This window comes from Astyanax mexicanus, chromosome 21 (assembly GCF_023375975.1).
Source record: "Astyanax mexicanus isolate ESR-SI-001 chromosome 21, AstMex3_surface, whole genome shotgun sequence".
In the NCBI taxonomy this organism is placed as follows: Eukaryota; Metazoa; Chordata; class Actinopteri; order Characiformes; family Acestrorhamphidae; genus Astyanax; species Astyanax mexicanus.
Window position 1 is genome coordinate 40956226 of NC_064428.1, and position 13128 is coordinate 40969353.

General features: G+C 37.9%; 1 protein-coding gene across 2 annotated transcripts; it reads left to right on the forward strand.

Annotated features, from left to right (window-relative positions):
* Nucleotides 1–883: 883 nt before the first annotated feature.
* LOC103036739 (A-kinase anchor protein 8-like) lies at nt 884–13128 on the forward strand. 2 transcript variants are annotated; one of them, XM_049469439.1, is made up of 14 exons: nt 884–959; nt 2258–2284; nt 2452–2798; nt 5610–5694; nt 5794–5831; nt 6283–6313; nt 6488–6610; nt 7355–7426; nt 8695–8824; nt 8975–9116; nt 10069–10174; nt 10765–10895; nt 11385–11480; nt 12589–13128. In XM_049469439.1, exons 1-14 carry the CDS (start codon nt 935–937, stop codon nt 12889–12891), a joined length of 1656 nt encoding a protein of 551 aa, XP_049325396.1. In that variant the 5' UTR covers nt 884–934; the 3' UTR covers nt 12892–13128. The 2 variants fall into 2 exon arrangements, with proteins under 2 accessions (XP_049325396.1, XP_049325395.1); XM_049469438.1 differs by having other exon boundaries at nt 885–959; nt 5607–5694.

Genomic DNA, 13128 nt, shown 5'->3' on the forward strand with positions numbered 1-13128 from the left:
CCCTTTCAGACCTTTCAGAATATAAAATTATGCACTTTTCTGTCTATAATGCACTCAGAATGGGTTCAGCAAATCAATAAATAAAATAATAAATAAATACATACCCATCAAATAATGTATTTGTATGTTTGTGTTTATTGCAATGGAATAATTAGTTTAACACTGTTATTTTTATGTTATCCTGAGTTTAGCATGGCTTAGGAATGATTGTAAGATTAGTTTGGAGATCTTGGTACCAGTGCTTCCTCCAAATAATGCTGAAACTTTCACGGTTTTACGGTTTTTAGGAACATCAGCTAGAAGTTGCTCTATGGCACTAGGCAACTGATTCCTGACAAATTAAACATTGAACACACTTTATTCTGAACTCAGTTAAAAAAAAATAGTACTTTTCCCAACATACCTGACATTTTCTGCATTTGCTGTCCATTTTTCTTTTTTTTGGAGTTGTTAGATTCGTTGGCCCGTTTTCTGCACTACAACTGTGCATTCTCGCTGCTTTCTGACACCTAGCATTTAAACTTTGAATCTCACATTATAAAAACCTGCGGGCCAACTTTTATTTTATTTCTAAAATACCTTGCAGGCCACTCAAAAAAGTGAACGGGCCGCAAATGGCCCACGGGTGGTAGTTTAGAGATCCTGACCTAGAGGAACCAGAAGCTCTAAAGAAGAGAAAACAGAAAGAGCAGAAGTTTGAAATTTTTTCATTACCATCACAAATACATGTTCTATATAAATGTGGGTCAATTTAAAATGCAAATTAACAGACTTTCCAACGATACAATTTATTACCAATCATTAACAAATAAATAATCTACCTAACGCACAGGTGAGGTGTAGTACCGGTCCTCCGGCGGCAGGGGGCGCTGAGTAAGAGAGAGTGAAAGACAGCGGCAGTAGGAGAAGGAGGAGGAGGAGGAGGAGGGTAAAGATGGCGGGTCGGAGTTATGGATCAGGTAATGTTATTATATTATTTTATACAGTATTTAATACTGCAGTAACACTAGCACTGTGATTATAGTGTGTTTATAGTGTTGGTGATGTATCAGAGAGAGAGAGCGGGTTAAACTCTCTACACTCAGCTCTGTTATTACTGTTAGCGGCTAGGCTAAGCTAACGGCTAACACCCGGCTGCAGCTCGGCTCACTACATCATACTATACAACTATACTCTATACTTTACTCCACTGTCCTGTACCACTGTACTCTATACTATACTCCTGTTATGTACTGTACACTGTTCTCCAACCGCAGCACTGTTATCACTGTTAGCGGCTAGGCTAAGCTAACGGCTAACACCCGGCTCCAGCACCTCTCTCTACATATATATATATATATATATATATATATACTATAATATAACTATATAACGTTACTACTATACTCTATACTACACTATTCTACTGAACTCTCCTGCACTCTCCTTTAATCTCAGTACTGCTTTACTGTTAGCGTTTTTATCTATCTATCTGTCTGTCTGTCTGTCTGTCTGTCTTTGTCTATTTTTCTATCTGTCTGTCTATCAATTAGTATATGTTTCTATATGTCTGTATATCTGTCTGTGTTTCTGTCTGTCTGTTTCTATATGTGTCTGTCTATATTTATCTATCTGTCTCTTTCTGTCTGTCTGTGTTTCTATCTATCTATCTCTGTCTATATTTATGTATCTTATTAATGCACTTTACATTTCAAAGAAGTCTCAAAGTCTGTTTGTTTCTATGTATCTGTCAGTGTTTATATCTGTCTGTTATGTTTATATATTTCTATCTTTGTCTCTTTCTTTCTGTGTCTCTATCTTTCTGTTATGTTTTTATCTGTTTATATCTCTCTCTTTCTCTGTTTCTGTCTATCTGTCTGTTATGTGTCTGTCCTTCTCCTAATTCTATCTGTATATCTGTTTTTATCTGTTTATCTATCTGTGTTTCTATTTTTCTGTCTCTCTGCTATTCTATCTTTCATTATCTTGCCTATGTTGGAGTAACTGTCTCTACACTTTTCAGAGAAGACTTGCCAATAGAATAGGACTCTCTTTAGGAGCAGATAAATGAATATAAACCTGTCGGCTCTGTGTCCGATCCCAGGTATTAAAGTCAGGTATTTGATTTGTTGTGAACAGCACACGGCACGCTGCAGGGGCAAAGCAGTAAAAGCAAAGGATCAGAGTCAAATCAGGCTTAAAACCGCTGATACCTGATCCAGTACAGTGCAGTAATAACTGTGATGTGATGATTGTGATGTTTTTTCTTCTGATACAGGGTTCTCCGGCTGGAGAGGAGGCAGAGGTGAGACTCATTAAGGTTTATTTCTTTAGAATCAGTAGTAGGTTTGGTACAGTAGAATACAGTATACAGTAAAATAAGTAAATAAAGTCTGGTTTGTTTGTATTGTATTAGAAATTTGATGGTGGAAAGATGGTACTTATGGTAACCTTACTCTCCTGTGCTTTTAGGCTCGGGGGCTTTTACAGAATTCGGTGGGGGCTTCAATAGTTTCAGCCAATTTGGATCCTCTAAAATGCGTTCCTCTGGAGGGGCCTTCTCCAGCTCCGGCTGGGGGTCCGCGCCGAGGTCCCAGAGAAGAGGAGGACCATCGGGGGGCTACGGCTTCGGATTTAGGCAAGATTCCTTCTCTATGGGAGGTCGAGGAGGACACAACGGAGGACAGAGCAAGCCGCCGTCCCTCCTGTCCCATCGCGTCTCCCCCTGGGACTCTTACCAGGGTTCTCAGGACTTTAAGTGGCAGTTTGGAGGAGGGCGGAGATCCAACAGGCGGCAAATCCGCAAGAAACCCTCCAGAGTAAGTACTGCCTGTAGAGCGCCGGACTCTAATCACACCAATATAAACCCATTCAGCATGTTCAGCAGTAGAGAGGTTGTAGATCGACACTGTAAACCTTAGAAACAGAGCCTGAGCCACATTTAATACATATGTAGTCCTTTGTTGTAGGGGTGGGCGATATGGCTCTAAAATAATATCACGATATTTCATGGTATTTTTGCGATAACGATACTCTTGGCGATATGAAAAAACGCTGATTTTTTTTTTCTTCAAGAATACACTACTGCACAATACTAAAAATGCATCCATATATCTCCATATATCCAGTACTGCAGTAAAATAAATAGCCTGATACTGGACAAATATAATCTGTCTCTTGTAGATATATAATGGATAATGAGAACAGTGTGAATTTTTGTTTTGCTAAAAACAGCAAAAAAAGACGTAGCCTGATGTGATAATTGGGGTGGGTGATATGGCTCCATATTTCAGGGTTTAATATCGTTCACGTGTACGATATAATATGTCACACCCCAACTTTGTTGTTCAGTCACAGAAAGTAAGTTTATAGATTATTATCGTTGTCAGCCCTCTCTCTGCCTTTTTGTGTCAGATAATTGACAGAGTTTTGAGAATATCACCATTTTTTTCTTTGGGATTAAGATATTTCTCCATCTCTGTTTAGCTAATTAAATCTAGATCTTTAACACTCAAATGTTTCTGATCTGGTAGCATTGAGTTACTTCTGCAATATATTTTTATTTTTGCATATCCGTTATGTTTATATAATGTTTATAATAAGTTTGTACTCGTTCAATTTTCCCCTTCCTGTAGTTTTATGTAGGGATGCACAGTTATATCAGAATTATGTTTGCATTGACCGATAGTTACTTTTTTTTTTTTTTTTTTTTTTTAGAAACATTTGTCGAATATTTTAAACTAATACTTGTTGAGGTATTTTACTTTTAAATGAATTGATTTAGGGTTTTTTTTTGTTATTTTTTGTTAGTTCTAAAGTTACACCAAGATGTGTATTCTCTCTGCAAGATGAAAACAGTGTGAATTTTTCTTTTGATAAAAACAGTATAGAAGTAGAACCCTAATTATCACATCAGGGTTCTACTTCTATACTGTTTTTATCAAAAGAAAAATTCACACTGTTCTCATTTCCCATTATGTATCTACTAGAGACAGATTATATCTGTCCAGTATCATTTATTTTACTTTAATCCTGGATATATAGAGATATTTGGAGTGCATTATTATTAGTATCATCACATTCTGGATCATTGAATTCTGTTACAAATCTGATAAAATCTTGTATTTTTTATTATCTCAGTTTAGGGCTGCCACAAACGATTATTTTTATAGTCGACTAATCACCGATTATTTTTTATGATTAGTCGACTAATCGGATCATACGTTAATTGAATATAAAACACAGTTTATCACAATAGAATGCAGCTGCTATTATACAACCAACATTAGATTTCAGCTATATGCTAACTAAAAATAAAAACAATTAAAATCATAGTTCATTAAACCTTTAATGAAATATGCAGCTTGTTGTAACAGACAATTATTTTACTGTTTAGCATAAAGTGTAAACAACTGTGTAAAATAAGGATAAGGCACTGGCATTTATGAAACATCTCAACCGTGAGGTTGTTTGAACTATTATGAAAAAAAAGTATATTCATAAAAAATGCCTCTCTGTCCAGATATTGTGTACATTACCGTACACAGGGCAGCGGTCTGCACAGATCTGATTGGCAGAGGAGAGCGTTTGGTGATTTTACACCACACATGACTGATCTGTGAGTTTACTGCACCGAAAAGCACTGAAAACAGAAGCCACTGTCAGAATGAAATCCTTCTCTGTAGTTTATCGGTTTGGGACGGCATTTGTGACAACGTCTGGATCCGGATCCGGATCGCGGTCCGCCTATTAGTGACCTCTGTTTTAAAGCTATCAAGATGAGTAAGTTAAGTACTAAGTTAACGCTCTGTTTACGCTAATTTTAGCAGCTAAATAGCAATTTAGCTTCTTCGTCATTTAATCAGCCACAACATGCCTCCTTTTCAGGTGCTCGTGCATCGCGGTTGTGCTGCCGAGGAAGGCAAGTTCTTCATTGCAGATATTGCATTGCACGCGTTTCACTTTTATTTTCTTGGTGATCCCACACTTTTGAGTTCTGTAGCGGGGTAGCCATGAAACCAGAGCCTGTCTGTATAATGTCCTGAGATGTCGTCCACTACCTACCCCGGTTTCCACTACTGCGCGTGTGCGTCCAGGACAGAAAGGCAGTCGCAGCAGTTTGGAGAGAAAAACAAAGAAAAAAAAAAACACGACTAATCGACTATTAAATTAGTCGTCGACTATTTTAATAGTCGACATAATCGTGACTAGTCGACTAATCGTGGCAGCCCTATCTCAGTTAGGGGTGTGACATATCATATTGTATGCAGTAATACAATTTTTTTAATGCAAAAACTTTGTTGCATTAGAGTATTCTTGAAGTATTTTTTTTTATTAAATCACAAGGGAGATTTGAGATTACAAGTTGATAAGCTTTCTACTGATGGAATGGGCACTCATTTGTTAGCTATAAATGATTCAAGCCAACAAATCTAAGCTATTTATTTAGGTTAACAGTTTGTGTACTGGTTGGGTTAGTGCTAGCTGCAATATGTCCGGAAACCAAATATACATCCCAAACCAAGCAGTGGAGGAATATAAATAATATATATTTCGTAGGATGTTGGTGTTGGATGACTGTGAGTTTGTTGAGAGTTATGGTTTGGTGATGAGTGTTGTAACTGCAGCAGGAAGGACAGAAGAAGAAGAGGAAGCAGTCGGAGAGTACGACGGATGAGCCGGACTCTAAAATGGGCCGGACTGAGACAGATAAAGGTAAGGCTCGATAATAATAGTTTCTCTTTAGTCTGTTTTTAATTCTCAAAGAGCTGGTTTCTCAGAGTTTCTCAGAGTTGATGTTCTCTTCTTCTCCAGCTGATCCTGAAGAGGAGAAGGACGAAACCTCAGCTGCTGTCAGTACTGATTTACATTACAGTCAAATGAAGAGCTAAATGTATTTCGCTTATCTCATTGGTTCACTGCCCAACAATCTGACCAACCAAAGCCTTGTAGATCTGTATTTAAAAAAAAGGCAAACAAGGGATTTATTTTATTTTATTTTATTTAGTTTATTTTATGGTAGTATTGTATTCAAAGAGAAATCAGTCTACTGCACAACATTTTTACAGGCTGTTTGAACCTTATTTACTGTAATGTTAGCACTGTCCAATTACAATTCTTTGTGGACGATACATTGTTCTAGAAATAAACAATAATATTGACAACATTGAGATTTGGGAAATATATAAAATATGTAGTTTATTCTTTGCCTAGTGCAGAATTCTATGCTATGTGCTTAAATTACATATTTTATTATTTAATGTGAAATTATGTTTTTTTGTTTATTATTCTTTTCCTGTGTAGTGTTGTGAATCAGCTGAAGGAAATGTTACAGGTACAGAATCCAGTATTTTCACTCTTACGAATGTTTCTACCGTGTTTTTACTGATCTCAGTTCTGATCTCTCTCTCTCTCCCATTTCTGTCTGTTAAAGAGGAGCTCGCTCTGTTATTAATATTTCTAAGTTTAAAACTGTTTTTACTGATCTCAGTTCTGATCTTTCTCTCAGTTCTGTCTGTTAAAGAGGAGCTCGCTCTGTTGAAGAAGAAGCTTCAGACCAAAGAGAAATCTGATGATGGTAAAACTTCAACTGGAACCACAGACGGTGCAGAAATCAGACCAGAGACAATGTGTGGGTTAAATTTAAGAACAGGAGTTAATTTTATTTATCATTAAATTAACTCATTATATCGGTATTGGATGATAATTGTGTTTGTTTTTTTTTAGAAACTTGAGCATTAGCCGATATGGCCAATATTTCCAACTGATTTTTTTGACGTATTTTATTGTATACCAGAAAAGAACTAAGTCGCTTTAAAATTTGTCTGTTCAATGACTTTTAATTATATTGTTATCGGCTGATGAGTTTTCCTTTTTTATTTATTTTTTTATTCCAATATGGCCAATATCTCCAACATTTCCAACTGATGTCTTAATTTATACCAGAAAAGGACCAATCATTGCTGTCCATGCTACTTAAATCTGATTGATGTAAACTAATTTTTAGTATTTTTTATTCATTTTAAAGTCATAACATTTATATCCACTTCACTACTTAACTACTTAAATGCTAAAGTACTATATCTGTACTCTACTAGAGTATTATTTTTTTCTCCTACTTCTACTTTTACTTTATTACATACTTTAGGTGAGTTTAATACTTTTACTCTGATACATTGTTTATGTGCTGCATCTTTACTCGTTACAATTCTAAAACACTCAGGAATCAATCCAAACCCACATTATGAAGCACATTTCAGCTTCTGCACCCGGCACTTTTTTATAGAGTAAAAAGGCTAAAATATTTATTTTAGGATTGGCTAAATCGTTTCCTGGGAAAAGTGAAATGATTGATCTTGTTTGTATCATTGTTTAGGTGCAGCAGATCAGTCTGAAGATTCTCAGCAGCCTGGAACCTCCAGTGCAGAAGCTGAAGCACAGAGCGGTCGTGAGTATCCAGCTCTTAATTTATCACAGTTTATCACCTCTATAAAAATTTGTTCTAATGAGAAAAATTACAAGAAGTAATGGAACTCTCTATCTCTCTATCTCCCTACTGCATGCCTGTATTTTAATTTTGTTTGGTCTAATTTTTGGATTTATGGAAAACTCCTTGTTAGTCAGCGGTTAACCACAAGATGTAAAATATGTTATATGTTATGAAAGTCTTTAGCATGATATATTTCTTAATTTTGGTTGATATGTATAATTCCGAGATTTTCCGATCGATTTTTATGGCACAAGAGGGCATACAAGTGCTTCTCTTGGTGAGATATAAGAAGGCTCTAAGAGGCACCATCTGGGTAGTGTACCTCTTGGTGAGAGATTGTTGACTTTTAGACATTCCACCACTGCACTCCATTTCACCCAGCTGACAGACTTTAAGATCATTTAAGTGTATATTCATTGCGCTAAGTGAAGCTGGGTGGTCGTTTTTATGAAGTTCTCAACATTTTTAACCCCCTTATGTGTAACCAGCCACTGTCATCTTTATTGGCTTTGGCATTATGAAGGAAAAATTCAGGGATTCAATGGTTTGCATATAGATAACGAAGGCTTCAGTCCTGTCTTTGACCTGGACTGAAGAGTTCACACTGTAAACTGCTGATGTAATTAATAATCTGGGGAGCATCGCATATGACAGTCGGTGACCCCTATTAGTGATATGAGGACTAACAGCTCAGTGATATGTGTAGAACATCCTGCAGATATTTTTGTTCCTGCCTCTTTCAACTGATAACGTTTTTCAGCAGGATAATGCTCACCCACACATAGCAAGAGTTTCCCAGATTTATCACCAATGATGTGGTGTGAACAGTATAGAAACACTGAGCGATATGGGCGATATGTTAAAAATATTATAATCACAGTATTTAAAGGCTTGTTTTCATGATACTCAGTATTTATCATATTTTGTAGTAAACATATGCAGTCAAAATGCTTTAAATGCTCTTTTATTCAGAGTAAATATACTTTTTACACAAGTAATGAAATGCACAGTAGGTTCAGTGTTCTTTAAATACAGATGATATCCTCAATATTCGATACAATAAAATATTGACATATTGTCCGGCATTAATGCCACTTTACAATTAATTTATATAAAATTAAATAATGTATACCATTTTTATGGTCTTCTATTTTTGGGCACCTTTTTTAACTCACGTTCTCTCTTTCTTTTGTCCTCTATCTGTTTTTTTTTCTCTTTCCCTGCAGCTCTCTCTATAGAGGAGGAGTTAGCTCAGCTGAAGGCGAAGCTGCAGGGAAAACCAGTCGTTCCTACAAAGAACGAGAAGAAGATACGAGGATTTTTCGAGATGTCGGGGGTGAAGATCACAGCAAAAAGGTCAGATTCTCTCCTGATATAATTTACGGCATTTTGTTTTGACTGTACCTTTATTTTTCTCTAAATGTGAGGGTGGTCTGGTAATGCTTTAATCAGTAAATAAACAGGAAGAGTATTAATTTACAGTCTCTGTTTTTTTTGTGTATGCAGGATATCCTTTGCCTGTTCGGTGTGTAAGTACCGCACCTTCTACAGCGAGGAGATGACGGCTCACCTGGAGAGCAGATTCCACAAAGATATATTCAAGTTCCTCAGCAACCGCCTCACGAAAGGGAACGCAGACTTCCTGCAGGTACCAGAGTATACACAACATTCATCAGTCTCTACACAAACCAGCGGTACCATCATTAATCGAACAGAAAAACTGCTCTCAGACCACCGGCTAGATCTTTAGGGTTAAAGCTGTGCAAAGTTTTTGTTTCCAGTGCAAAGTTGTTTAAAGTACATCTTCCCAGGGCACAGTACCAGTCTTCAGAGTACCAGTCTCCAGAGCACTGGAGAAAACCGGTCTCCAGAGCACCAGTCTTCAGAGTACCGGTCTACAGATCTCCAGAGTACTGGTCTCCAAAACACTGGAGGGTTCCGGTCTCCAGAGTACCAGTCTTCAGGATATAGATCTCCTGGGTACTGGTTTGTGGAGTACTAAGTACCGGGCTCCAGGGTACCAGTCTCTGGAGTACTGAGCACCGGTCTCCATGGTACTGTTCTCCAGAGTACCGGGCTCCAGGGTACTGGTCTACAGATCTCCAGGGTACTGTTCTACAGAGTACCGGGCTCCAGGGTACCGGTCTCAGGAGTACTGAGTACCGTTCTCCAGGGTACTGTTCTCCAGAGTACCGGGCTCCAGGGTACCGGTCTCAAGAGTATTGAGTACCGGTCTCCAGGATATTGGTCTTTAGAGTACCGGTCTCCAAATCGCAGTGCAAGTCTCCATACCCAAGCTCTGCAGGGTGCCTGTCTTCAGGGCAGATGATTCCAGAGCATAGGGTAGGTGCAGAGTGCAGAAGATTTCAGGGCTTAGAGATCACTGGGCTAAAGATCTCCAGTAAAGGTTTCCATCTGAAATGTAAACAGTCTATTGATTATAACCATTGAGGTGCCATTTGATGTCTCTATAATAGTTGGAAGTCCTTGAGTCCTAGAGGTCTATATCCTGGTTCTGTAGACTAGTTAATCCTGAGAGCTCAGATGCAGCAGGTTTACCTCACTGACGTACGTGTTTGTGTTTGTTTGTATTTGTTTAGGAGTATCTCAACATTAAACACAAGAATATGGAGAAAACCGTCAGCCAGATAAAAAATCACGATGCTGCAATCTGCCAGCTCTACAAGGAGCGTGACCAGACCCGAGGTGTGTTATCTGTCAGGGTTCCTGCGGGTCCTCAAAAAGTCTTAAATTAAAATCATGATAATTAAGGTCTTAAATTGACTTAAATTTACAGTAAATTTGCTGTAGGTATTACATTTTAGATGGTGCGTTTAATGCCAGTGGGAAAACACATACTAACATTAGCATCAAGTTACTGGTGAGAAAACTAAGGTTAGCAGAGAACATCAGTGGTGAGCTAGCTATTGTTACTGAAAGAGAACTAGGGTTTGTGTAGAGCTAGCTAATATTAGCAGTAAGCTAGCAAACATGCTAACATGTTCTGCATCACAATGGAACAAATTAATAACATTTCCCATGAGTTTTAATTTATTTATTTTAATTTTATTTCATTTTAATTTTAATAATTTCAATTTTCTACTTAAGTTGTGACTACATTTTTGGGTCTTTGATTTTATTTATTGAGGTCTTAAAAGGGTCTTAAAAAGTATTAAATTTGACTTTTAAAATGGAGCAAGAACCCTGTGTGTGTTATCTCTTGTGGTTGTATCTTTGTCGTTTCTGTACGTTGTTTTTTCCGTTGTTGCTGATGGTGATGTGTGTTGTGTGTGCAGATATCGGTATGGAGCACTTCATTAAGAAGGTGGATGCTGCTCACTGCGCTGTGTGTGATATGTACATTCCAATGCAGTATTCCCTCATCCAGAGACATCTCAGATCACATGACCACAACTACAACCGGAGGGTAAGCACACACACACACAAACACTCACAGATAAACACCTGACCACCACTTCAACCACAAGGTACACACATTCCCTCCAAGTACACTATAACTGTAAGATACTCTATGAGTGCTTTTCTACCAAAGTGAAACCACCATGTTCTGGTTTGCGGACCTAATTTTGAATCAGTTTGCCTCGTTTCCACCAACAAAAGTAGGTTCCAGAACCTGAAATGGTAAGTTCTTCAGGGCAAACCGTGACCACCGCTGTGTAATGCTCTCTGTTGATGACGTGTAATAGGAAGTTTTAACGTTTTCACCAAAAAAATGGTGGATATGTGGGCACACATTTGGAAGGTACACATGTTCACACGTTCAGAAGCAACTTAGAACATCTGAATACAACTACAACCACGAGATACAACACAAATAGAAAGTAAGCTCTGACATTGTGGTGTAAAGATTGATTAATTGATTGGTTGATTGATTAACTGATTGCTGATGTTTTAGGTTATGATGGAAGAGTCTAAGAAGTCGGCTCTGACGGTGGCTCGGAGTATCCTCAACCACAAACCCGTCCGAGAGAAACTCGACAAGTACCTGAAGGTGCGTAACAACCAGCACAAATCCTGCACAAAACAACACTATATGTGGACAAAAGTATTGGGACAGCTCCTCAATTATTAATTTATTCATTGTTTCTTCTAAAATTAAGGGTATTAGAAATCTGTGTTTTCACAAGGTGTTTTTAGGTAAAAAATAATTAAAACTAAATGTCATGTATAGGAAGTTCAGCGTATATTTCTTTAAACTGTTTTACAATTGTATTTAGTAACTCCTCTTTGACTACTTCATTGTTTACTGTTCAGATGCCTTTGATATGCGTCTTATCCTGTTTATTTTTATACTTTTTAATAAGGTTTGGGATGTTTGTTGTTCCTCCTTTTGAATCATCGTATCCTTATTTTATTTTTAAACTTTTGTTCTTCTAAAATTAAATCTTCTTTTAGTGTTCAGACTTGTTTCCTTTTCATATCTACAGGGGTTGGACAATGAAACTGAAACACCTGTCATCATTTTAGTGTGGGATTTTAGGTTTCATGGCTAAATTGGAGCAGCCTGGTGTCCAATCTTCATTAATTGCACATTGCACCAGTAAGAGCAGAGTGTGAAGGTTCAATTAGCAGGGTAAGAGCACAGTTCTGCTCTAAATATTGCAATGCACACAACATTATGGGAGACATACCAGAGTTCAAAAGAGGACAAATTGTTGGTGCACGTCTTGCTGGAGCATCTGTGACCAAGACAGCAAGTCTTTGTGATGCATCAAGAGCCACGGTATCCAGGGTAATGTCAGCACACCACCAAGAAGAACCAACCACATCCAACAGGATTAACTGTGGACGCTGTAAGAGGAAGCTGTCTGAAAGGGATGTGCTCCTCAACTCTCCTGTTTCCACCAGAACTGTCCGTCACCACAATCAATTATTGTGCTCTAAAAAAAGGTGTTTCATTCTCCAACCCATGTACTTGCTTTGATGTTTATTCATCATATAAGCAACTATCTGTACAATCTGTTCAAGAAATAACCCAATAAAATTGTGTCAAAGTACCAAATTCATTACAGTTTTACTAAATTACATGGAACTAGATTCTGTACTTCTGGCTGGACTGAAGATTTTTAACTGTTTTTACTAAATTCTTTCCATTTCAGGGAGAAAACCCGTTCACTGCCGGAGCAGAAGATCACGATCACGATCTGGACGAGTCCCTGCGGGTTGAAGCTTCAGAATCTGATCGGGTTGAAGATGAACAGCGAGAGAAAGAGGAGGAGGAGGTGGAGGTGGAGGCTGAGGGAGGAGAAGCTTTAGAGGAACATGAAGAGCATGAAGAAGAGAATCCTGAAGGGGAGGAGCTTTTAGAAGGAGACGAAGAGGTGTTAGAAGGGGAGGAGGCGTTGGAGGGGGAGGAGCTTTTGGAAGGAGAGGAGGAAGAGTTTGAAGAGGCAGATCTCTAATGAGCTTCTGGAGTTTCTGGTTTGTTTTTAGGTGTTTTTTTCCTTTTTTGTTTGACCTCCATCCTCGTTCTGCTGAAGCAGCTGAACTCCTGGACTGATTTACCCAACAGTCCACTAAAAAAAGAGTACGTGATTTACCGTCATTCGTCCATTCTTCATTCGTTCATCCATTCGTTTAGTTTCTTTTACTTCATTTCAATGAACTCCAGGTTAAATTCTCCTTCAGATCTGCATTTT